Source organism: Muscardinus avellanarius (genome assembly GCF_963383645.1).
Source record: "Muscardinus avellanarius genome assembly, chromosome: 18".
Lineage (NCBI taxonomy): Eukaryota > Metazoa > Chordata > Mammalia > Rodentia > Gliridae > Muscardinus > Muscardinus avellanarius.
Genome location: NC_137804.1, coordinates 8879337 through 8904422, shown reverse-complemented (window position 1 = coordinate 8904422; position 25086 = coordinate 8879337). Strand labels below are relative to the sequence as shown.

Genomic DNA, 25086 nt, shown 5'->3' with positions numbered 1-25086 from the left:
AATAAAAATATTGGGAATATGTGGTGTGCACCACCATGTCTGCCTCTATTTTATCGTTTTTATTTATTTATTTTTATTTTAGGTACTAGAGATTTAACCCAGGGCCATTCTACCTCTGAGCTATGCCTTTAACCTACCGTTTCTGTGTGTGTGTGTGTGTGTGTATGTGTGTGTTTTCCTGGGGATTGAACGTAGGTGGGTTATTCCTCTAAGCTATATTCCCAGCCCTTTTTATTTTTTATTTTGAGGGAGTCTCCCTAAGTTGCCCAGACTTGGCTGGTCTTTACAGGCATGTGACACCTTGCCCAGCAAAAAAAAAAAAAAAAAGTCTTTTTTTTTTTGCAGTACTGGGGATGGAATCCAGGGGCATTGCATCTCCAAGCTACACCCCCAGCCCTATTTTTTTTGTTATTTATTTATTTATTTATTCGTTCATTCATTCATTTTTATTTTTATTATTTGTTTTGCCATATTTTTTATTCTTTATTTTGAAGCAGGGTCTCACTGAATCACGAAGGGCCCCACTAAGTAGCTGAGGCTGTCTGTGAACCAGGATCCTCCAGTGTCAGCCTCCTGAATGCTGGGATTACAAGTATGCACCATCACGTCCGGCTATTTTTTTTTTTTTTTTTTTTTTTTGCAGTACTGGGGATAGAACCAGGGGCATTCTACCTCTGAGTGACACCCCCTGCCCTATTTTTTATTCTTTTATTTTTTGAAACAGAGCCTCACTAAGTTGCGGAGGGCCTCACTAAGTAGCTGAGGCTGTCCGCAAACCGCAATCCTCAGGTCTCAGCCTCCTGAATGCTGGGATTACAAACCTGCGCCACCACACCCAGCTTTATTCTTTATTTTGAAACAAGTTCTCACTAAATTGCAGAGGGCCTAAGTAGCTGAGCTGGCCTCGAACCACGATCCTCCAGTCTCCCTAACATTGGGATTACAAGCCTGCCCAACCACGCCCCACTTGTCTTTTTTCATTATGATCTGAAATACAGGTGAGTATAAGGTGCTGTAAGGGGCTCTGGCCTTCCCGAACCGTCTGAATCCTGTTGGGCTTCGTGAAGGCCCCAGATGGAGAGGCTTCGATTCCTTGCTAGGGTTTCTTTATTTCGAGTCATCCTGCCAAATTAAAGTTCAATTAATCCAATTTTAAGGGCAAGAAAAACTATTGGTGAAAAATCATTAAACAGCACGTAAAACCCTTTGAGGAACAGCAAATAGAGGAGAAGCACAGCCCGGCTTTTGTGAAGGTACTTTGGGCCCAATGAGTTAACTTTTTTAAGGAATTTTAACAAGATAGTGGTCAAAGTGGAATTTGTTCTTGTAGTTTATTTAAGGTTTTACAAGGCCAGGCTGAGTCCCTCCCCTAAGTCTGGGAGAGAAGAGAGTTTGGTAACAAGTGGGTGAGTGCCAGAAGCTTAGGGGGTTGGGCTCTGAAAACCCCTAAGAAGCAAGTGTTGGAGGCTTCGCAAATGTCAGAGTCTTAAAGGAAAAGGGGGACAGGGACCCTAGTGATTGCGGGGGGGGGGGGGGGGGGGACGGCAGACTGGACTGGGGATGTGCCCCAGGGCTATACCCTGGGAGGGAAGGAGAATTTGCCCAAGGGCATTGTTGGGACAGCTGCTGAAGTGTGACTCCAGCCTGCTGGTTGGATAACAGTATGGTATCAACATTAAATTTCCTGATTTTGATAACTGTACTTTGGTTGTATAAGATAATACTCCTGCTCTCAGGAAATGGACAAGAAAGTGACTGGGAACAGAGGGTCACCTTATCCACAACTTTACTCCCAAATGGTTCAGGAAAAAAAAAACAATAGTGTGTGTCCGCATATAGAGACACACATACAGAAATGTTTAAAACAAAGCCCGGTGGCCGGGCGTGGTGGCGCACGTTTGTAATCCCAGCGCTTGGGAGACTGAGACAGGAGGATCCCACAGGTTCGAAGCCAGCCTCAGCTATTTAGTGAGGCTCTCAGCGACTTAGTGAGACTTTATTTCCAAATAAAGTATAAAATAGGTCTGGGAGTATAGCCCAGGGGTAGAAAAAGCCCCTGGGTTCCACCCCCAGTACTACCAAAAAAAAAAAAAAAAAAAAAGGACTATCTGGGCATGGTGGCGCATGTTTGTAATCCCAGCATTTGGGAGGCTGAGACAGGAGGATCGCAGTTCGTGGCCAGCTTCAGCTACTTAGTGAGGCCCTTTGCAACTCAGTGAAACCCTGTTTCAAAATAAAGAATAAAAAACAGAGCTGGGGGGTAACTAGGAGGTAGAGAATGCCCCTGGGTTCAATGTTCAATCTCCAGTACCACAGAAAAAAAAGTATTCTCTTTTTTTTTTTTTTTTTTGTGGTACTTGGGGTAGAACCCAGGGGCTTTTCTACCTCCAGCTACACTCCCAGCCCTATTTTATATTTTATTTGGAAACAGGGTCTCACTGAGTTGCTGAGTAGCCAAGGCTGGCTTCCAGCCTGTGCGATCCTTCTGTCTCAGCCTCCCAAGCACGGGGATTACAAGCGTGCACCACCATACGTGGCAAAAAAAAAATGTATTCTGATGATTTATGCACTTGAAATTACGTGGCTGTACCCAGAGGAAGATGAAGAAAGGTACAGTTTTGACATCAAAACAAGCAGGTGCATCAAATATTTAATTAAGAGCCCGGTGCGGTGGCGCACACTCGTAATTCCCTCGCTTGGGAGGCAGAGACGGAAGGATCAGGATCGCGCAGGTTCAAAGCCAGCCTCAGCTGGATTAAGAGACCCTGTTTCCAGATAAAATATAAAATAGGAGCCAGGTGTGGTGGCGCACGCTTGTAATCCCTGTGCTTGGGAGGCTGAGACAGGAGGATTGCGCAGGTTCGAAGCCAGCCTCAGCTACTTAGTGAGGCTCTCAGCAACTTAGTGAGACCCTGTTTATTTCCAAATAAAATATAAAATAGGTCTGGGAGTATAGCCCGGAGGTAGAAAGCCCCTGGGTTCCACCCCCAGTACCACCAAAAAAATAAAAAAACAGGTCTGGGATTTTAGCCCGGAGGTAGAAGGTGAAGGTCCATTGGTTCCATCCCCAGTATCACCAAAAAAAAAAAAAAAAAAAAAAAAATTAAAGGATCAGCTGAAAAGCAGATTGGAGTCACTCTGATGGAAAAGTGGCCCGACCCAACCCCGCATCAGAGGAATCTGAATCTTGTCATCTTTGTTTGTTTGTTTGTTTTGTTGTTGTTGTTTTTGGTGGTACTGGGGTTCCTGGAAGCCCTTCTATCCCCGGACTACACTCCCAGACCTATTTTTACATTTTTATTTGGAAACAGGGTCTCCTAAGCCAGTGCGCAGCTGGCATCGAACCTGTGCGATCCTCCTGTCTCCGCCTCCAAAGCGCGGGGATTACAAGCGTGCGCCACCGTGCCCGGCTAACAGTGTCATCTTTGAAAACAAAAGCCCAGCATACAGGTGCATGGGAGGAGAGAATGCGGATTTACTGCCTACATCATTTCAGGTCCGGCTTCCTTGAGTGAGTGGTTACTTATTAAAGTGCAAGGTGCTTTCTTTTCAGGACGCAGGAAGGCAGAGACTCCCTTCAGAGTAAGTTAGTGAAGGGGAAACTGGGCAGGTGCTTGCTCTGCCCCCGAGAGGGCATTTATTAGCTAGGAAAGTAATGAAAAACGCCACAGTGTAGTTGACAGCATTGTGAGCGACTGTGTCTCTGCCCTCGCACCTCGATATATTTTTCCTTATTTTTGTGGTACTGGGGATTGAACCCAGGACCATGCTACCTCCAAGTTACGGCTCCAGTTCTATTATTTTATTATTTATTTATCTATTTATTTAGTAACTGGGAATGGAACCCAGGTGGATTCTACCTCTGAGCTACACTCCCTACCCTATTTTTTATTCTTTATTTTGAAACAGGACCTCACCGAGTAGCTGAGGCTGGCTTCCAACCTGGGCAGTCCTCCTGTCTCAGCCTCCCAAATGCTGGGATTACAAGAGTGTGTCACCATGCCCGGCTTCCCAGCCCTATTTTTCATTCTTTTTTTTTTTTTTTTTTTTTTCTAGGTACTGGGGATGGAACCCAGGGCCATTTTACCTCCAAGATACACCCCCAGCCCTATTTTTTATTCCTTAATTTTTATTTTTTATTTTATTTATTTATATTTTGGTGGTACTGGTGGTGGAACCCAGAAGCTTCCTACCTTTGGGCTATACTCTCAGACCGATTTTATATTTTATTTGGAAACAGGGTCTCACTAAGTTGCTGAGAGCCTCACTAAGTGGCTGAGGCTGGCTTCGGACCTGTGTGGTCTTCCTGTCTTAGCCTCCCAAGCGCGGGGATTACAAGTGTGTGCCACCACACCCAGCTTATTCTTAATTTTGAAGCAAGGTCTCACTCAATTGCGAAGGGCCTTGCTGAGTAGCTGAGGCTGTCGGTGAACCAGGATCCTTCAGTCTCAGCCCCTGGAATGCTGGGATTACAAGCCTGTGCCACCATGTCCAGCTCCCCAGCGTTGTTTTTTATTATTTATTTTGCTTTTTTTGTGTGTGTGGTACAAGGGATGGCACCCAGGGACATTCTTCCTCCGAGCTATACCCCCAGCCCTATTTTTTTTTATTCTTTATATTGAAACAGGGTCTCACTGAGTTGCAAAGGGCCTCACTGAGTAGCTGAAGCTGTCCTCCAACTGTGATCCTCCTGTCTCAGCCTCCCAAATGCTGGGATACAAATGTGCGCCAACATGCTGGACTTCCCCTATTTTATTTCGAATCAATTAATTGATTAATGAATTAATTTTGTGTGTGTGGTACTGAAAATTGAGCCCGGGGCATTCTATCTGTGGCCTTTGTCCCCAGCCCTGCTGTATTTTTGTTTTCAAACAGGGTTTCAAGACTGATGAAAGTAGCCAGCTTAAATTGGATGATTTAAAGGTTTTTCTAGCCGGACATGGTGGCCCATGCATGAAATCCCAGTACTTTGGGAGGCTGAGACGGGAGGATCGCAGGTTCATGGCCAGCCTCAGCCTAGTGAGCCCTCTGAAATTAGGACCATGTTGCTATCTTTCTTTCTTTCTTTCTTTCTTTCTTTCTTTCTTTCTTTCTTTCTTTCTTTCTTTCTTTCTTTCTTTTTGAAGTATTGGGGATAGAACCTGGGGGCATTCTACCTCTGAGCTACACCCCCAGTCCTATTTTTTTATTCTTTATTTTGTTTGTTTTGTTTTCTTTTTGGTGGTGTACTGGGGTTCCTGGAAACCCTTCTACCTCCAGGCCACACTCCCAGACACCTATTTTTATTTATTTTTTTTGGTGGTACTAGGGTTCCTGGAAGCCTTTCTACCTCCGGGCTACACTCCCAGGCCTATTTTTACATTTTCATTTGGAAACAGGGTCTCCTAAGCCAGCGCACGTGGCTGGCTTCGAACCTGCGCGATCCTCCTGTCTCTGCCTCCCAAGCGCAGGGATTACAAGCATGCGCCACCACGCCCGGGAACACCTATTTTTTAATATTTGGAAACAGAGTCTCTTAAGCCAGCGAGGCTGGCTTCGAACCTGCGGGATCCTCCTGTCTCCGCCTCCCAAACTCTGGGATTACTAGTGTGCGCCACCACGCCCGGCTTTATTCTTTATTTTGAAACAGGGTCTCACTGAATTGCAAAGGGCCTCACTAAATAGCTGAGGCTGTCTGCGAACTGCAATCCTCCTGTCTCAGCCTCCCAAATGCTGGGATTATAGGTGTGCGCCACCATGCCCGGCTCCATGTTTCAAAAGAAAGAATAAATAATAGGAAGCCGGGTGTGGTAATCCCACACTTGTAATCCCAGCATTACGGAGTTTGAGATGGAGGATCACAGTTCACGGACAGCCTCAGCTTCTTAGTGAGGCCCTCTGCAACTTAGTGAGACCTTGTTTCAAAATAAAAGAAATTGCCGGGCGTGGTGGCGCACGCTTGTAATCCCTGTGCTTGGGAGGCAGAGACAGGAGGATCGCGCAGGTTCGAAGCCAGCCGTGCACGCTGGCTTAGGAGACCCTGTTTCCAAATAAAAATGTAAAAATAGGCCTGGGAGTGTAGCCCGGAGGTAGAAGGGCTTCCAGGAACCCCAGTACCACCAAAAAAAAAAAAAAAAGAAATTAAAAAATGGGTAGGGGGTGTAACTCGGAGGTCAAATGCCCCTGGGTTCCATCCCCAAACCCACAAAAAATATAAAAATAAATAAATAGACTACACAAATAGGGTTGGGGGTGTAGCTCGGAGGTACAATGCCCCCGATTCCATCCCCAGTAAGGGGGGTGGGGGGAGATTTTCTACCTGTGGTATGTGATGTCTAAACTGAAATGAAGAATGTGCTAGTTTGACAATTTACACGGAATCCTTGCTTCCTGGAGATGTGTTGTCAATTCAAGAAAGGAAAGAAACAAGCCGGGCGTGGTGGCGCACACTTGTAATCACAGTACTTGGGGGGCTGAGACAGGAGGATCTGGCAGGTTCGAAGCCAGCCTCAGCTACTTAGTGAGGCTCTCAGCAATTTAGTGAGAGAGATTCTGTTTCCAAATAAAATAGAAAATAGGTCTGGGGGTGTAGCTTGGAGTAGAATGCCCCTGGGTTCCACCCCTAGTACTGCAAAAAAAAAAAAAAAAAAGGAAAAAAGTCAAGCCCCCATCTCGTCTTCTTTTTTGTGGTTCTGGGGGTGGAACCCAGGGGCTTTTCTACCTTCAAGCTATATTCCCAGCCCTATTTTATACTTTATTTGGAAACAGGGTCTAAGTTGCTGAGAGCCTCACTCAGTAGCTGAGGCTGGCTTCAAACCTGCTTGATCCTCCTGTCTCAGCCTCCCAAGCGCTTGGGATTACAAGTGTGCGCCACCAGGCCAGGCTTCTTCTTTTCTTTTTGGTTTATTCTGAGTAATTGTCCCCAGGAAACCAACCCACCAACTTCTGTGAGGTTGGGGTCTTCTTTTTCAGTTCCAACCTTCCTGCCCCTCCATGAAGGCTCTGCTGACTGACTTTCCACCTCCCTGTCACGATGATACTTTGAGTCTCAGGACCAGGAGGACTGGCAGGTTTCCCTGGTTCTTTTCTTCCTCTGGTTTTGGTGGTGGGCGGAGCCAAGCCAGAGAGGGGCAGTAGGTCCCGCGTCTCTTCTGACCCTCTGCCTCCTTCCTCCTGGCAATTCTCTTCCCCCATCTGTTTTCTTCTTGTGTGGTTAAAAAAAAAAAAAAAAAAAAAAATTAAAAACAAAGAATGGAGCCAGGCATGGTGGTGCAGGATTGTAATCCCAGTGCTTGGGAGGCAGAGACAGGAGGATCGCGCAGGTTCGAAGGCAGGCGTGCTGGTTTAAAGAGACCCTGTTTCCAAATAAAATATAAAATAGGTCTGGGAGTATAGCCCAGAGGTAGAAGGGTTCCATCCTCAGTATCACCAAAAAAACCCCAAAAAACAAAACAAACAAAACAAACAAACAGCAACAACAAAAACAAAACAAAACACAAAGAATGGAGTAGAAACAAAACTGGAAGTTAGCTTTGGAGTAAGGCTAGTGCAGTAGGAAACCAGAGGTGTGTGTGGGTTCACATGAGTGTGTGTACATGTTCACAGGCAGGTCTCAAATAATTACAGAAGAGACTGACATGGGCAATAAATAGATGGTGGTTTGAAAGCCCTTCTCTACTTGCTATTATGTATTTATTTATTTTATTTATTTATTTTTGTGGTACTGTAGGTGGAACCCAGGGGCTTTTCTACTTTCGGGCTATACTTCCAGACCTATTTTATATTTATTTGGAAACAGGGTCTCACTGAGTTGCTGCGAGCCTAAGTAGCTGAGGCTGGCTTCGAACCTGTCTGATCCTCCTGTTGCAGCCTCCCAAGCGCTGGGATTCCAAGCATGCGCTACCATGCCCGGCTTCTAATTTTTATCTTTATTTTTTAATCTTTAATTTTTATTCTTTTTTTTTTGCGGGTCTGGGGATGGAACCCAGGGGTATTCGACATCTGAGCTACATCACCTGCCCTAATTTAATTCTTTTATTTTCAAATCGGGTCTCACTGAGTTGCAGAGGGCCTTACTGAGTAGCTGAGGCTGTCTCCAAATTACAATCCTCCAGTCTCAGTGTCTCAAGTGCTGGGATTACAAGCGTGAGCCATCATGCCTGGCTGTTTATTCTTTATTTTGAACCAGGGTCTCACTAAGTTGCAGAGGGCCTCACCAGGGTCTAGCTAAATAGCTTACAGTCTTGCCACATTGCTGAGGCTGCCTTCGAACCTTAGATCCTCCTGTCTTAGCTTCTCAAGTACTGGGGTTACACGTGTGTGTCATTATACTTTATTTATTTAGCAGTAATAGGGATGGAACCTAGTAGTAGGGCTCTACTACTGACCTACATCCCAGCCCTTGTTTTTTCTTTTGGGGGAGGGGGTCTGGAGATGGAACCCAGGGGCATTCGACCTCCGAGCTACCCCCGTGCCCTAGTTTTTATTCATTATTTTGAAACAGGGTCTAAGTTGCAGACGGCCTAAGTAGCTGAGGCTGTCCGTGAACCGCAATTCTCTGGAATGCTGGGATTACAAGCGTGCACTAGCACGCCTGGCTTATTCTTTATTTTTGAAACAGGGTCTCGCTAAATTGCAAAGGGCTGTCGGAGAACCACGGATCCTCCTGTCTCAGCCTCCCAAATGTTGGTATTACAAGCGTGTGCCACCACGCCCGGCCCCAGCCCTTGTTTTTGTCTATTTTTTTGTGGTACAGGGGATTGAACCCAGGGGCATTCTAACCCGGAGCTATATAGCCTCAGCACTAGTTTTTATTTTAAATTTGAAACTGAGTTTCACCAGGTTGATGACTACTTGCTCAGGCTGTCCTATAACCTGTAATCCTCCTGTCTCCGCCTCCTAAGTACTGGGATTGCAGGCTTGTGCCACCAAGCACAGCTATTTTTTTTATTCGTTATAAAAAAAAAACTAAGTTGCGGAGGCTGGTGGCCATCAACCCGTGATCATCCTGTCTCAGTCTACCAAGTACTGGGATTACAAGAGTGTGCTACCATGCCTGAGTCTTATTTTATTTGAGAAGGCAGCTTGCTTAATTGTCCAGGGTGGCCTTGAACTCGAACCCTCCTGCCTCAGCCCCCTAGTGACTGGTACTAGACAGGTGCGCACCACCAAGCCCCTTCCAGCCCTTAAATTTTAAGTTAGAACAGGTTCCCTTCCTTGAAGTTGGCAGAAGAGCAGCTCTGTTTTGGTTTCATCGGGTCAGTAACGTTCCCACCTCACACACTTGAGGAGATGGTCACTGATCTCTGCTTCGGCTCTGGGTGGCGTGGCCAGCGCGAGGCGGGGCGGATGAGGCCCTTAGCCTTTCCTGAGTGGCTGCCAGGCTCTTCCCAGCTTGGGAAGCTCTTACTACCTGCTGCACCTGGCTCTGCCGGGATTCCTCTTTTCAGCAGCTTTGTCCAATTGGATTGATTTAATAAGGGCTCTTTCCAGGCAGAACTGGCCCTGGATTCTGATGCGCAAAATGGGCAAAGATGTGTAAGAGTTTTATTTTTTGGTGCGAAGCCAGGGACATTCTATTTCTGAGCTCCACCCCCCAGCCCTATTTTATTTTTCATATCGGAACAAGGTCTCACTAAGTTGCCGAGGCTGGCCACCGACCCCTGATCCTCCTGCCTCAGCCTCCTAAGAACTGGGATTACAAGCACGGGCCGCCACGCCCAGTTTCTGTATTGTATTTTTCTCTCATGATCCAGGCATGGTGACACAGGTTGGAAATCAAGTTTGTTCTTTATTTCATTTAAGCATAATTTACACGATTAAATTTTGCACAGATCTTAAGTGACATGGCACTTAAAAGTTTTTTTTTTGTTTTGGGCGGTACTGGGGATGGAACCCAGGGCATTCTACCTCCGAGGTACACCCCCAACCCTATTTTTTATTCTTTATTTTGAAACAGCCTCACCTAAGTAGCTGGGGCTGGCTGCGAACCTGCGATCCTCCTGTCTCAGCCTCCCAAATGCTGGGATTGCGAGTGTGCGCCTCCACGCCCGGCTTAAAAGTTTTGACAAGTGCAAACACCCATCTATCACTTCATCGCCCCTCTGGGTGCTCTCTGAGCCTGTGCCTGTCCATACAGCTTCATACCCAAGAGGGTTTTCCTATCTCATTGTTAGTTTTGCCTGTTCCAGAATTTTCTGTAGCTGGAACCATTCATAAAGTATGAATTCTTTGGTATTTGGCTTTTTCCTCCCAACATTTAAAAAAAAATTTTATTCATCTAGGTTGTTGCCTGTACCAGTTTAAATAGAGTCAAGATACTGCTGAGGAGGAGATAACACCACACAGATGCAGAGAAGAGGGGCTCCGGTGCTGCCCGTCGGCCAGGATCCTTAGATCCCGGCCAGTGGCCCTGTGGGCTTTTCCAGGTCAGTCTCCTTCTAGGGCCAAACTAGCTCCTCTCCTAGAACCGCCCCCACCGCCTGGGGCACCGCCCAGATGGCCGCGGGGCCGCCACCGGGTCGCCGGCCCCAACAGCTGCCCCTCGCCCCCCCCCCCCAGTAAAACTCAAAATCAGAATCCGGATTCGTTTTAATTCCATGCATCCAACTGCGCTCCAATGGGCGATGTTTGGACGTTGATCACAGATATACGAGCCCTAAAAAAAAAGGGGGGGATAAAAAATAAAAATAAATATAAAAAAAAAAAAAAAATCAGGGGGATGATTGGGGCGGGAGGAGGGGGGGGTAAGAACCCAGCTCTCCCGGACGGTGGGTCGCAGTCTCCTTATAGCCAGGGATTCAGAACGCAGGCTCGTCTCTGCTTTTTAAAATAAACGGAAGAGTGGCCCTGGGCTCTGCTCGGAAGGTTTCAAAGGTCGTCACACTGAGGCCGGGGGCGTGCATCTCCCCGGGGCCGGGCGCGGGGAGGGGGTGGGAGGGAGGCGCGAGCACACAAAGCGGGCCGGGCCGGGAGGGCTAATGTTTCCTGTTTGCCTGCAGCCCCCTCCCCTGCTCCCCTCCCCCAGCCCCCTCCCCGCACTCGGGCGGAAGTGGGTTTGCTCCTTTGGAGATTAAAAGGATTCCGAGTCCCGATCGGTCCCAATAACCGGCTTTCGGAGCGGCGGCGGCGGCGGCGGCGGAGGCCGGGGCGGCAGAGCCGGGAAAGAGGGGGCGCTCGCCAGCCGGGGGGCCGGGCCCCGCGTCCCCCGGAGACCGGCGTCTGCAAAGATGACGGCGCGGGCGGCGGGCGGCGGCGCGGGCCACGCGGCTCCCCAGCCCGCGGCGCGCTCGGGGCGCCCGTGATCCCGGCGCCGGTCTGCGTCCCCGAGGCTCGGGATCGGAGGGGCCGCCGAGGCGAGGGCGAAATGGCCCGGTGACAAAGGAAATGTGATCCCCCTGGGCGGCCGAGGTTCCAGAGAGGACGGGCGCGGGGAGGAGCAGGAGCAGGAGGAGGAGGACGGCGAGGCGGGCGGGAGGAGGGGCGCGCGGAGCTCGGGTAGCCCTGCACGACGGCCCGCGCGGCGGCGGCGGGTACATCCAATATCTTCCTGCCGATGAATAATTCAGGCCGGCCCGCGGGCAGCTGAGCCCGGGGCGCGGGGGCGCGCGCGCGGCGGCGGCCAGGCCCGCACGAGGCGCCCCCCCCACCCCGGGCCACCCAGGAGCCCGGCCGCCGCGCCATGCGGGGGGGGCCCCGGCTTCGCGACGCGCGCAGCGGCTCCCGCCTTCCCGAGCCCGGGGGAGACGAGGCCGGACCCGCTTAAGAACAGGCGGCGCCCGCCCGCCCGCCCGCCCCCCGGCCGCTCGTCCAGCGGCCCCGCGCCCCCCGGCGGCCTCTCCCCGGGGGCGCCGCCCGCCCCGCGCCCCTCGGCGGCGCGGCGTTTCATGCTCCGGGGCCCGAGCGGTGCGCCCCGGCGCGTGAGCGCGGCGCCCACCCCTCCGCGTGCTCCTCCGCCCGGCTGCAAATGGCCTCGTTCCCCGAGCCCGACTTCCAGGCCTGCCTGCTGTGCAAGGAGGCGTGCGGCTCGCCCGCGCCGCGCTCCTGCGGCTCGTCCGCGTCGTCGGCGTCCTCGCAGACGTCGGCGTCGTCGGGCGGCGCGGGCGCGGGCGCGGCGCGGCGGCTGCACGTCCTGCCCTGCCTGCACGCCTTCTGCCGGGCCTGCCTCGAGGCGCAGCGGGCGGCGGCGGCGGGCGCGCCCGGGGAGCCGCTCAAGCTGCGCTGCCCGGTGTGCGACCAGAAGGTGGTGCTGGCCGAGGCGGCCGGCATGGACGCGCTGCCCTCGTCCGCCTTCCTGCTCAGCAACCTGCTGGACGCCGTGGTGGCCACGGCCGACGAGCCGCCGCCGCCGCCGCCGCCCAAGAACGGCCGCGCCGGGCCCGCCGCGCCGCCCGCGCACAGCAACCACCGGCTGCACGCGCCGCCCGCCGGCCCCGCCGCCCCGGCCGCGCTGCTGCTGCGCCGGCCGCACGGCTGCAGCTCGTGCGACGAGGGCAACGCCGCGTCCTCGCGCTGCCTCGACTGCCAGGAGCACCTGTGCGACAACTGCGTCCGCGCGCACCAGCGCGTGCGCCTCACCAAGGACCACTACATCGAGCGCGGCCCGCCCGCCGCCGCCGCCGCCGCCGCCGCGCAGCCGCTCGGCCTGGGCGCGGCCTTCCCCGGCGCGCCCTTCTCCATCCTCTCCGCCTTCCCCGAGCGCCTGGGCCTCTGCCAGCACCACGACGACGAGGTGAGTGCGCCCGCATCCCCGGGTACCCCGGGCGGCCGGGCCAGCCGAGCCTGCTGGTGGCGCCCGCCGCTGCCGCTGCTGCTGCTGCTGCTGGTCCCGGCCCTTTGGGGAGGCCGGGGCCGGGGGGGGGGGATCGCGGTTCGCACACCGCCCCAGCTGCACGGGGGAGGCCCTCTGCAGCTCGGCGAGCCCCTGTTTCCACGTCGAGACTTGAGATGCGGGGCTGGAGGTGGAGCTCCGAGGTGTGCAGTGCATCCCCCCCCCCCTGCAACCCCGGGGTCCATCCCCCGTACCCCCCCCCTAGAAATAATAAAAAGTCGAGCGTTCTGTGTGAGTGCCCAGGGCTCCCCCAAATGTGAGGTCTCCCCTTATTCGGCTCTTTTTGGTAAGCAAAACCCGGCAGCCGTCGGTTCAGGGAGAGAAGCGTGTGCGTGTAGTCCTGGGCGCCTTGGCGGGCCCGCCGGCCGGCGTGCCGAGAGGGGCTCCTTTATTTTCCACTTAATTTGTAAAAGCCCGTCGGTCGGCGTTTTTAAGGCCAGGCGCGAGCCTGGGAGAGGCGTGGTGGTGGGTGAGCCGGTGTCGTGCGTGCGTTGCGGGAACCGGTGTAGACCCGATCCCCCACGTGCTTGGTGGGGAGGGGGAGGCTGACTTTTCGTTGTTGATGCTGTCGGCTTTTTGGACCTTGTGGCAGTCTTGCTTCCCGTGCGAGGTAGGGGCCACCCGCGGGTCTTTGAGGGCCAAAAGGCTTCCAGTTTAGAGCCCTTATCTACCCCGCCGCTGTTTCACCTAGAGTGTAAAAATGCATGCCCAGGCTCCCCGAGCGCTCACGTGCAATTACCATTCAGCCGCGGCCGCACCCCGAGATCGAGGGGGAATGGGGACCACCTGGTCCGTTGCCTGCACTGGGCTGGGAATCTTTTGCGAGGTTCCCGGCCGCCCCAGTTTCCTTCCCTACGGGAACCGGTTTCCCTGGTTGGAAGGTCTCCTACCCTGTTCAACCCTGGTTGCTCAGTTGCCTTTGGGGAAAAAAAAAAAACAAAAAAAAACCCCCCCAAAACCGAGTATCTCCACGCGGCTGGAGCCGGGGCCAGAGCAGCTTTGGGAGGGCTGCACCGCACACTTTGGGCTTGATTTCGCTCTTTGGGCTGTCCTCCAAACCTCCACCTTTCCTTTTTGGAATGTATTGGACCAGCACCTTCCGCGCGCCAGAAGCAGCTGGGGCTAAAAGGTTTGGGTTTTTTTTGGGCGCATGGGCCAAAAGTTTTGAGGCGCGCAGGCTCTGCCGAAATAATGTTAAGCCGCTACCTGTGGGCCTGTGAGATCCGGCGCCGGGGGATCCGGAGGGCGAGCAGGGGACCTCAGAGGCTTTAAACATCCCGCGGGAGTTGGGGTGGGCTGGCTGGCGCCGCAGCCCTTACCACTCCTAACCTGTTATTTGGGGGAGGAAGGCGGAGCTCTCGGCCTGATGGCCTGGAGGACTTGCCTATTGGGAAAAAAGTTGAAATTCTAGTCTATTTGTGGGCACCTCCATTTAAAAGTCTCTGTAGGTAAAAAGCAAGGGGGTGGGGATTGCTTCTTCTTTTTTTTTTTTTTTTAAGCCTTGCCTGAACTCATCTTAACAGTCTCTTTACGTTCGTGGTTGAATGTTTCTAGTAGGTTCTTTCCTAACTTTTAGCAAATCCCGGGAACAGAAAGACAGCCAGTTGGCTTGCAGATTAGGATCAAATGGAGGGCGGGGGGAGGGGAGTTTCAGCGGAGAGGACGGCCTGCAAGTATTTTCCTCCCGGGAGGGGCATCGATTTTAAGTATCAGTTTTTATCTGTGTCCTTTAAAGATCCACCTACGTTTCATTAGGGCCAAAATTGCAGTTACTCACAGTTGCCACTTGTGAAAGGTTGATTCACTTCTTAAATTAGAAGGTCATTCAGACCGTATGGGAAAGTGGGCAGGGAACCTCTCCTCACCCGGCTGGGGACCCGGATGCCCTTTAAGCCCCTTTTTTAACCTCTGAAGTGCTAGGCTGGAGTTCTCTCGAAAGCGTTAAGATCAAACTAAACTTCCTTTAAAACTCGGCTCAGTTTGGAGCAAGAATCTACTTAGACCTCGTTAGCTTTTCACTAAAACAAGAAAACTCGGACATTAATTGTTAGGCCATTATTCGTTTTCAAATTTACAGTGCTAGAAAATTTGGGTTTAAAGGTGATAAACCAATAATTTGAATGGAAGACTAAAATGTCCGAGAAAGCGCCACCGGGTCGTGAAGTTCTTATAGGCGGTCTAAATTCCTTTTCTTCCTTTGATGGAAATGATTGTGAACTGTTTGAGAATAGAGTCCTTTAAAAGCCATTGCCTCTGGCTGGGTTCTTTGGAGGATGATAAACAGACCCCTGTTTTCGTAGTGACACAACCTCACTCCTCAGTCTGTATATTTTACTCGATGTACTTTGCCTCCACTTTTATAAAATGTGCTTGCTCTCCTAAGTTGCTTCTTGAGTCAACTGGTCCCATTAAACCGCCCGACTTGCTTGGGGAGGGAGGCCGGGATGCCTGGCTCTCAGATGCCCGTCACTTCGGGGAGAGGAGGCAGCTGGGCTTCCCTTCAGCATCCCCATGGATGTGGGGTGCGATTCCCGGACGACTTGGGCACCTTGCAGCCGCCCTTCCCTTATCGTGTATTTGGCTTCTTTGAAGCCCACACTTTGGGGTTTTTGCTCGTCCTCAGCATGGCGGGTTAGTCGGGTCCCCCGGAGCCGGCTCCAGGGACACGGCTGGGCTCGCAGCTGGGCCAGACCCGTGGGCATCCAGGGTCGGTACCTGCCGCTGCTTAGGCGGGGAGAAAGGGTCTTCACGAAGCTGCTTAGAAGGCTTTAGGGTTAAGCGTGTGGCTTGGTCTGCGCTGCTGCCGCTGCTCACAATTGCTATGTAATTTTTCTTTTTGGCCGCGTGGCTTGGGAGCCCTTGGCTACTGCGGAGCCAAGCCAGGTAAGAGGGCCAGGGGCAGGAGCCTGAATGGCAGGTGGCCTAGGCAGAGCCCAGGTCCCCAGGAAAGCCTTGTAACTTTGTGGCCCTCTTAGATGGGGAAACATTGTAGATAGCTGCCCCCCCATAATGGCAATATTGTTCCCAAGTAGGTGGCGCAGGGACTGGCATTTGGAGTCCTTGGACTGAAAGTCATGTCATTTTTGCTATTGTGCTTTACTATTGTGGTCGTGGGGTTGAATCCAAGGGGCATTGTAGCTCCAAGCTCCGTCTTTCGTTTGTGAACAAACAAAACAGCTGACCCTCTTGCTAAGCTCTGAGCTGGCCTCCTCTGTAGCTCGGCAATGAGGCAGGAGGAGCCTTCCCAGCGCTGGGGTTCCAGGCTTGTGCCACCACACCGGCTTGCTTTGCGGCTTCAAAATGCTTTCTTGGGAAGATGGTTCAATAATTTCAACCCGATTTGACCCTGAATATGGGGTCCTCTCGGGACTGGCTGTCTTCTTCCCCGGGAACCTAATGGTTTGTTGCCTTAAAATAATTGGCAGCTGTGTGAATTCATCTGGCGTCTTAAATTGAAAAAGTCACGGGAAGGGGGGTGTCGTACGAGCATTCCGCATCAGTGCGTTTTATTCCCGGAATCGGACCTGCTTCAGGTGTGCTAAAACCTAGTATATGCATGTTCGTTTTATTAAAGTTGTTGCATGCCATTGGAAATTAAAAAAAAAAAAAAACTAGGAAGGTAAGGGTTATTGCAAGACAAGTGTTTACCACGGAGCGTATCATACTCCCTGCCCATAACAAGCCTTTACCTCTGCTTTTTTGTGTGGCACTGGAGATTGAACCCAGGAGCAGTCTATACTTCTGACCTGCGCTAGAGCCATTTTTATTTTTTGTTTTGCAGCTTAGATTTCCCTAAGTTGCTGCGAGTGCTCTCCTGTCCTGGAATCTGCCTTTTGTCTCTGCTCCAAAGCGCCCCCCCTTTGGGGCACTGGTGATTGAATCCAGGGGCCTGCCGCCTCTGAGCTAGACCCCCAGCCCTGTTTATTTTTGTTTTGAAACATTCTCACTAAGTTGCTAAAGCTGGCCACACCACACCTGGCCAAAGTGTTTTTTAACAACACTCCTATTTCTCATTTATGCTACATGTCAAGTAGTTTTCTCTTTAAAGGAATGAAATACTCGAGATAAAAGGTTTAAAAAACAAACAAAAAAAACTCCACCTACCACTTTTTTCCTCTACCCATTTCTAGAGGTGACCAAATATAGCACATGTTGGTAAAGGTTATAGTAAACTTTATTTCTACTAAAAAATTGAATTTCAGTTGAAATTACATTGATTCATAGGTTTATCCTACAGAGTTTTCTTTGTTTTGTGTGCGTGTTGGTAAGATGAGGGAGGAAAACTGATAGGAGTGGGCATTCTAGTGCCGCGCCTTGAATGTATGTGTCTCACCAGCTGGCCAGAAAACCAAACTTTCCATTCCTCAGAAATACGGCGGGGTTGCTGCCTTCAGTGCACTTCATAAGATAGATGGAATTGGATAGATGGAATACGAACTGGAATTAGGAAAACACTTGATGAAAATACGCGGCCGCGCTGAGCCTGATGCTGCGCTGCTGTCATTCTAGCACTGGGGAGGCTGGGCCAGGAGGATTGTGGGTCCCGGCGGCCGGCAACTTGACAGTACTCTCAGCATCCTGCCTGGGGACCCTGTTTAAAAAAAAAAAAAGCCTGCTGAGATGGTGCCCGCCTGTGATCCAAGGAACCCAAGGAACCCGGGAGAGTAAGGAGGATCCAGGTGCGCGGCCAGCTGCAGCAACAGGCTGTCAGGCAAGCAAGACCCTGTTGCAAAAAACAACAAAAACAATAAAAAGGGCTGGAGTATAGCTGGGAGGTTGAGTGTCCTTGGGGTTCAATCCCCAGCAAAACACACACAAAGTAAGCTACAATTGACATTTCAAATAAGGAAAATATATGGGAGGGGGGATAGTTCACTATTCTGATACACATACACTTTTTATTCCCTTGGGGTAGTCTACCTCTGGGTGATACCCCCAGCCCCCTTCCCCTTTTTTGTGGGTCTGGGGATGGAACCTAGGGGCATTCAACCTCCGAGCTACACACTCTGCCCTATATTTTCATTTTTTATTTTGAGACAGGGTCTCACTAAGTTCCCGGGGGCCTCACTAAGTAACTGAGGCTGTCTGTGAAACACATTCTCTGGTCTCAGCCTCCCAAATGCTGGGATTACAAGCGTGACCATGCCCAGCTGTTTGTTTATTTATTCCTTTTTTTGTGGCACTGGGAGTGGAACCCAGGGCTTTTCTACCTCCCGGGCTATACTCCCAGACCTATTTTATACTTTCTTTGGAAACAGGGTCTCACTAAGTTGCTGAGAGCCTCACTAAGTAGCTGAGGCTGGCTTTGAACCTGTGCGATCCTCCTGTCTCAGCCTCCCAAGCGCTGGGATTACAAGCGTGAGCCACCACGCTAGGCCTTTTTCTTTTAACACAGAGTCTCAGCTGGGCATGGTGGCACGTGGTTGAGGAGAATTTGACTTGGTGAGGGTGTCCTTGAATCTGCCAACATCTGTCTCAGCCTTCCCAGTACTGGGCATTTGACACCATGTCCCGGCTTTTTTCTTTGTTTTGAAATAGGATCTTTCTAGGTTGCTGTCACTGAGTTGAGGCTGGTCTTGAAACTGTGATCCTCCTTTCTCAGCCTCTCCCAATAAACCATGCCTGGTTCATTGTTGATAAACGAACCCCCCACCCCTTTTCTTTTAGCCGAACTGGGGATGGAAGCTAGGGGCATTCTACCTCTGAGCTACATACACCCCAGCCTGTTTTTTATTCTTTATTTTGAAACAGGGTCTCACTAGGTTGCAGAGAGCCTCACTTAAGTAGCTGAGGCTGCCTGCGAACCGCAGTCCTCCAGTCTCTGGCCTCCCGAATGCTGAGATTATAAGTGTGCACCACCATGCCCAACTTTATTTTTTATTTTGAAGTGGGGTCTGGCTAAGTTGCCTGATTCTGGCTGAATTGCTGAGGCTGCCTCAAGCCTGTGAGCCTCCTTCCTTAGCCCTCCAAGTGCTAGTGTGCTCCACTTCACCTGGCTTTATTTTAGAATTTGTAAGCGACACTTTTTTTTTTTTTTTTGGTGGTACTGGGGTTCCTGGAAGCCCTTCTATCTCCGGGCTACACTCCCAGACCTATTTTATATTTTTATTTGGAAACAGGGTCTCTTAATTAAAGCCAGTGAGGCTGGCTGGAACCAGCGCGATTCTCCTGTCTCTGCCTCCCAAGTGTGTGTGTGGGGGAATTACAAGCGTGCACCACCAACGCCTGGCTGTAAGCCACACTTTAAAATGTCTTTTTTTTTTTTGTTTTTTTAAAGCTGGGCATGGTGGTGCACACTTATAATCCCAGTACTTGCGTGGTTGAGATGGGAGGATTGCACAGGTTTAAAGCCAGCTTCAGCTACTTAGTGAGACCCTGTTTCTAGGTAAAATATAAAAAAATAGGCCGGGTGTGGTGGCGCACGCTTGTGATCCCAGCATTTTGGAGGCTGAGAACAGAGGATGGCGGTTCCGTGGACAGCCTCAGCTACTTAGTGAGGTCCTTTGCAACTCAGGGAGACCTGGTCTCAAAATAAAGAATAAAAATAGGGCAGGGAGTGTAGCTTGGAGGTCAAATGCCCCTGGGTTCCATCCCCAGACCTGCAAAAATAAGAAATGAAATAAAAATAAATAAAAAAAAAATAGATCCTGGAGTGTAGCCCAGAGGTAGAAGGCCCCTGGGTTTCATCCCTAGTACATATACATACATACATATATATATATATATATACACACACACACACATACATACAATGTCTTTTCTCTTTTGTGTCACTGGAGATTGATCCCAAAGGCATTCTACTTCTGAGCTACACCTCACCCGTATTTCATTTCTTATTTCCGTCTCACTAAATTGTGGAGGGCCTTCGTAAGTTGTGAATGCCAGCCTCGAACCTGCAATCCTGCCTCAGCCACCCAAGTACTGGGTTTATAGGCGTGTGCCACCATGTCCAGCTAAAAAGTTCTTTTTGGATCAGGGGACCAGTTTCTTAAAATGTCTAGTTTCCTAAAACTCTTTAAAACGGATGTAATTTACCCCTGCATGGCGGGCGGTGCACACCTGTAACCCCAGTGCCTGGGAGACTGAGATGGGAGGATGGTCACAGGTTAGAGGCCAGCCTCAGTTTGGGGAGTCCCTGTCTCAAAATAAAAGGAGAAACAGACAGGGCTGGGGTGTAGCTCAGAAGTAGAATGCCCCTGGTTTCATTACCGAGCACCAAAATAGACAAAACAACAAAACCAGACTCTCACCAAAACAAAACAAACCCCAAACCCACATTTCCTGGTTGATGTCCAAGCAACATTTAATGCCGTGAGATAGTTTGGTAGTTACCACTCAGACCTGCTATATTAAGACTTGTCCCAGCACTGTATTGTTTGATCCATGTGACCTGTCTTCCAGTCTCCTTTTTCTTTTTGTGGTACTGAGGATTGAAGCCAGGGACATTTCCACCTCCAAGCCCCATGCTCAGCCCTACTTTGTTTTTATTTGTGAAAGAGGGTCTTGCTAAGTTGATGAGAGTCGCACTACTTGCTGAGGCTGTCCTCTGACCTGCGATCCTCTTGTCTCAGCCTCCCAAGTACTGGGATTGCAGGCCTGTGCCTCGACGCCCGGCTGGACAAGGGCAGGCTAGGTCCTGTGCCGGGCTGGAGCCTCATGGTTTGTCTGGGAATAATAAAGTGAGAGGGAAAAGATGAATGGGGCAGGGACCGTCTCCATTTCCCAGTATGGCCGCTTTACGCGTGCTCTTAAATTACCAGATGGAATCTCAGTGCTGAAGACTGCGGCCTCCAAACAGGTTCAGATGAGGAGAGGCTTGGGGCTGAGCGGAATGGAAGGCAATGGTGAAACTGGGGCAGCAGTGGTCTCCCCTGAGCTAGCGGGGGTTGAGTGGAGGGAGGTGTGTCTTCTACAACTCCGCCTCCGTTTCCCCAACCCAGGTAAAGTTGGGGTGCTCCTGGTCTTAACCCTTCTTGGCTTAGGTTATTGATACCTAGAAGTAGCAACTGGTGGGTCAGAAGCCAGAGTCACTTAAATAGTTTAGCAGATAACTCAGTGTGGAGAACTGGAGGCTCATGGTTCCAAGTGGCGCTTGTCTGTAAGCCCAGTACTTGGGAGGCTGAGGCCGCAGGTTCGAGGACAGCCTCAGCATCGTTAGGCCCTCAGAGGTAAAATGCCCCTTGCTTCAATCCCCAGCAATGACCACAAAGGGAAACACACCTTGGGGCTGAGATACGCAGCAGACATGGCCCAGCCGAGGAGGCTCTGCAGCGGGTGCCAAGCTGGTGTTACTACTGAACAAACCATTGTTGGGGTACCCAGGAAGCAGATAAAGGCCAGATCCTTCCTCCCTATGGTGTACCCTGTTGGCAGTGCCTAACAGAGCTCCAGCTGGCACAGCAGAGACTGCTCCAGGCACAGAGGAAGAGGACTGGAGATAGGGCCTGAGCGCCTCTCAGCTCAGTAATAGAGCCGGGAAGACTGAATCAGAGCCGGCGTGGTGGCGCACGCTTGTCATCCCAGCATTCGGGAGGCTGAGACCGGAGGATCGCGGTTCGTGGACAGCCTCCGCTACTTAGGCCCTCCGCAACTCAGACCCTGTTTCAAAATAAAGAATAAAAATAAATTGGGCAGGGGGTGTAGGTCGGAAGTGGAACGCCTCTGGGTTACATCCCCATATTCGGGGTGGGGGGGGATGCCCGCCAGCCTGCGTAAGATTCCTGCAGAGCAGCGGTGCAGCCCAGCACCTTGCGTTTGGGTCTGGGTCCTCTTGCTCTGACTAGTTGAGACCCGGGGGGCTCCTGTGTTTGAACCCAAACCTGTTTATGTTGGTGAACTTGCCGATGGTAATGCCTGATTTGGGGTAAAGACAGCTAGATGTGGGGCATCGCGCTGCCTATGATTGGAAGGAGCAGGCTCTGGGGAAGGCCCGGGAGCAGACCGCCCGGCCCGGCCCTCCGGAAGCCAGTCACTCACGTAACCAAGCAGACAGCTCAATGGGGAGAAGTGGCGCTTGTCTGTAACCCTCCTTTTCGGGAGGCTGAGGCCGCAGGTTCGAGGACAGCCTCAGCATCTTGGCTAGGCCCTCAGAGGTAAAATGCCCCTTGCTTCAATCCCCAGCAACGACCACCAAAGTAAAAGGGGGAAACACCCGGGTCTGGGGGAAGGCAGGGAGCAGCAAGTTCCTAATATTTGGGAGTGATTTACCTTGTAGAGGTCACACCGCCAGCTTGGGGTGAGGCTGCCCCTGCCAGACCCAGACCCAGGGCCAGGGCGCGTGACTTCCGCCTGAAGTGGAGTTCCCAATGAGCCGGTTGCCATTTTGAGAGTGAAGCGGGCTGGGGAAGGAGTTCCTCTTTCTTTGCCCCTTCAAGTTGGCAGACCTGTATCGTCCCCAGCTGCCTGGCTAAATAAACCCTGCATGGCTTACCTCCACCGCCCTGGTCGGTGACTTCCTATCAGAGAGAGAGAGAGAGAGAGAGAGAGAGAGAGTGTGTGTGTGTGTGTGTGTGTGTGTTATTGAGGTGTGTATATGTAGAGGGGTCTTGATAGTGAACTCGGGCCTAGCACACGCTGGGCAAGACTCTGCCATGGAGCTATATTCCCAGACCTTTTTTATTTTATTTTATTTTTTGGCAGTACTGGGTTGGAACCCAGAGGCATTTGGCCTCCTCCACCCCCAGCCCTATTTTTTATTCTTTATTTTGAAACAGGGTCTCACTGAGTTGCAGAGGGCCTCAGCAAGTAGCTGATCCTCCTCTCTCAGCCTCCCAAGTGCTGGATCCCACAAACGCGGCCACCATGCAGGGCTCCCTGGTGTGTTTTTATAACACCCAGAAAGCCCAGCCTTCCTCATGCATAGTGATTTGGGACTGTTACTTCTTAGTGTGACTGCTGAATTCACCATTCCAGATAAATAAAGAAATAGTTTTCCTATGATGCTAACAAGCAAAATTGTAATTGTGGGAGACATTTTTCTTTTTTTTTCAGTACTGGGATTGAGCAAAGGGCATTCTACCTCCCTACTACACCCTAGACACCCTAGCCCTATTTTTTTTTTTTTTTTCGGGTCTTGGGATGGAACCTAGGGGCATTCGACCTCCGAGCTACAACCCCTGCCCTATTTTTTATTCATTGTTTTTTTTTTTTTTCCGGTGGTGGTGGTACTGGGGGTGAAAGCCAGACTTTCTACCTCCGGGCTATACTCGTAGACTTATTTTTGTATTTTATTTGGAAACAGGGTCTCACTAAGTTGCTGAGAGCCTCACTAAGCAGCTGAGGCTGGCTTCGAACCTGTGTGATTCTCCTGTCTCAGCCTCCCAAGTGTGGGGATTACAAACATGCGCAACCACGCCAGGCTTTATTCTTTCTTTTGAAACGGGGGTCTCACTAAGTAGCCCAGGCTGGCCTCGAACCTGTGATCCTCCTGTCTGAGCCTCACAAGTACTGGGATTACAAATGTGCACCACACGGGTCAGTTTTGTTTTTTCTTTAGCTTGATTCAAAGCCTTTAGGGTTTTAGGGAGGGAGGGAGAGAGAGAGAGAGAGAGAGAGAGAGTGTGTGTGTGTGTGTGTGTGTGTGTGTGTGTGTGTGTGTTAGTTACTAGGAATTTTATTTTATTTTTGGTGATACTGGGGGTTGAACCCAGGGGCATTCTATCTCACAGCTATATCCCCAGTCCTATTTTTAACTTTTTATCTTTAAACAGGGTCTTACTAAGTAGCTGAGGCTGTCTATGAACCTGCTCTATCCTCCTATCTCAGCCTCCCAAGCACTGGGATTACAGATATATGCCACCACACTCTGGCTTAGGAAAACAATTTTAAGAGGAACATTTACTTTTTGCAATTTAGTTTGATATTTTTAAACAGATATAAAGAAAAACTACAGCCTTTTTTTTTTTTTTTCTTTAGCTATAGATCAGTCCAAATATTGGAGCTTTGGAAACTTGGGAAAGAACCCTCTCCGTGTTGTATGAGGTCAGATTTAAAAGTCGTCTCTGCCGGGCGTGGTGGCGCACACGCTTGTAATCCCCGCGCTTGGGAGGCGGAGACAGGAGGATCGTGCAGGTTCGAAGCCAGCCGCGCTGGCGTAAAAGACCCTGTTTCAAAAATATAAAATAGGCCTGGGAGTGTAGCCCGGAGGTAGAAGGGCTTCCAGGAACCCCAGTACCACCCAAAAAAAAAAAAAAAAGTCATCTCTTATTTCAGCTGGTTCTTCTGGTAAACATGAGTAATCCCAGTACATGGGAGGCCGAGGCAGGAGGATCAGAAGTTTGAAGCTAGCCTGACTCCCAGCAACTCAGAAACCCTTAGGGAGGCCCTGTTTCCAAGTAAAAATTAAAAAGGGCTAAAGTGTAGCTCAGAGGTAGAATGAAAATACCCTAGGCTCAATCTTTAGTACCAAAGAAACAAAACAAAAGGGCCTCCTTTTCTGATCTGGTTTGGTAGATAAGAAGGGACTACTCTGCCCGTGTGTGGGGTAACAAGTTTTCTCCGGCAGGAGATGGTTGATTCTGGGACTTGGAGCAACAGAAAAAGGATAAGTTCGTAATTGAATCATCTTTGCTTGCCTTGGACACATAATGCACGCTTGCTTTGGCATCCTGTCCCTTACCTGGCTTCCTGGATTTTTTTCCTTTTTCTACTGGGTATTGAACTCAAAGGCTTTTTTTTTTGGTGTGTGTGTGTGTGTGTGTGTGTGTGTGTGTGTGTGTGTGTGTGTTGCTGGGGGTGGAAACCTCCGGGCTATACTCCCAGACCTATTTTATATTTTTCTACCTCCGGGCTATACTCCCAGACCTATTTTATATTTTTTTTATTTGGAAACAGGGTCTTACTACGTTGCTGAGAGCCTCGCCAAGTAGCTGAGGCTGGCTTTGAACCTTCGCGATCCTCCCGAGCACGGGATTATGAGCGTGTGCCCCCAAGCCCGGCTCAAAGGCATTTTTAATTTGAAACAGTCTACCTAGGTTGATGAGTGTTGCTACTCAGTGAGGCTGTCCTGGAACCTGTGATCCTCCTATCTCAGTCTGGGATTACAGGTGTGTGCTACCACAGCAGGCTCTCTGGCTTGTTTGCTTACTTTTGGTTGTCTGCTAAATAAATCATGGGGTTTTTTTTTTGTTTTGTTTTGTTTTTTGGTATTAGGGGTGGAATCCGGGAGCATTCTACCCTTGAGCTTATCCCCAGCCCTGTTTTTATTATTTTTGTGGTACTGGGGAATGGAACTCAAGGGCTTTTTACCTCCAAGCTGCACACCTAGACCTATTATATAT

The 25086-nt window shown here is 50.6% G+C and overlaps 1 protein-coding gene across 1 annotated transcript in view; it reads left to right on the top strand.

The window, feature by feature from the left end:
* Window positions 1-11944: 11944 nt before the first annotated feature.
* TRIM71 (tripartite motif containing 71) overlaps window positions 11945-25086 on the top strand; it is a gene marked incomplete at both ends in the record, with an annotated part of 59240 nt that continues 46098 nt past the window's right edge. Inside the window, one exon of the mRNA XM_080715657.1 lies at window positions 11945-12709. Within this exon, the coding sequence (XP_080571783.1) occupies window positions 11945-12709 (765 nt within the window). The remainder of the gene's footprint in view (window positions 12710-25086) is intronic.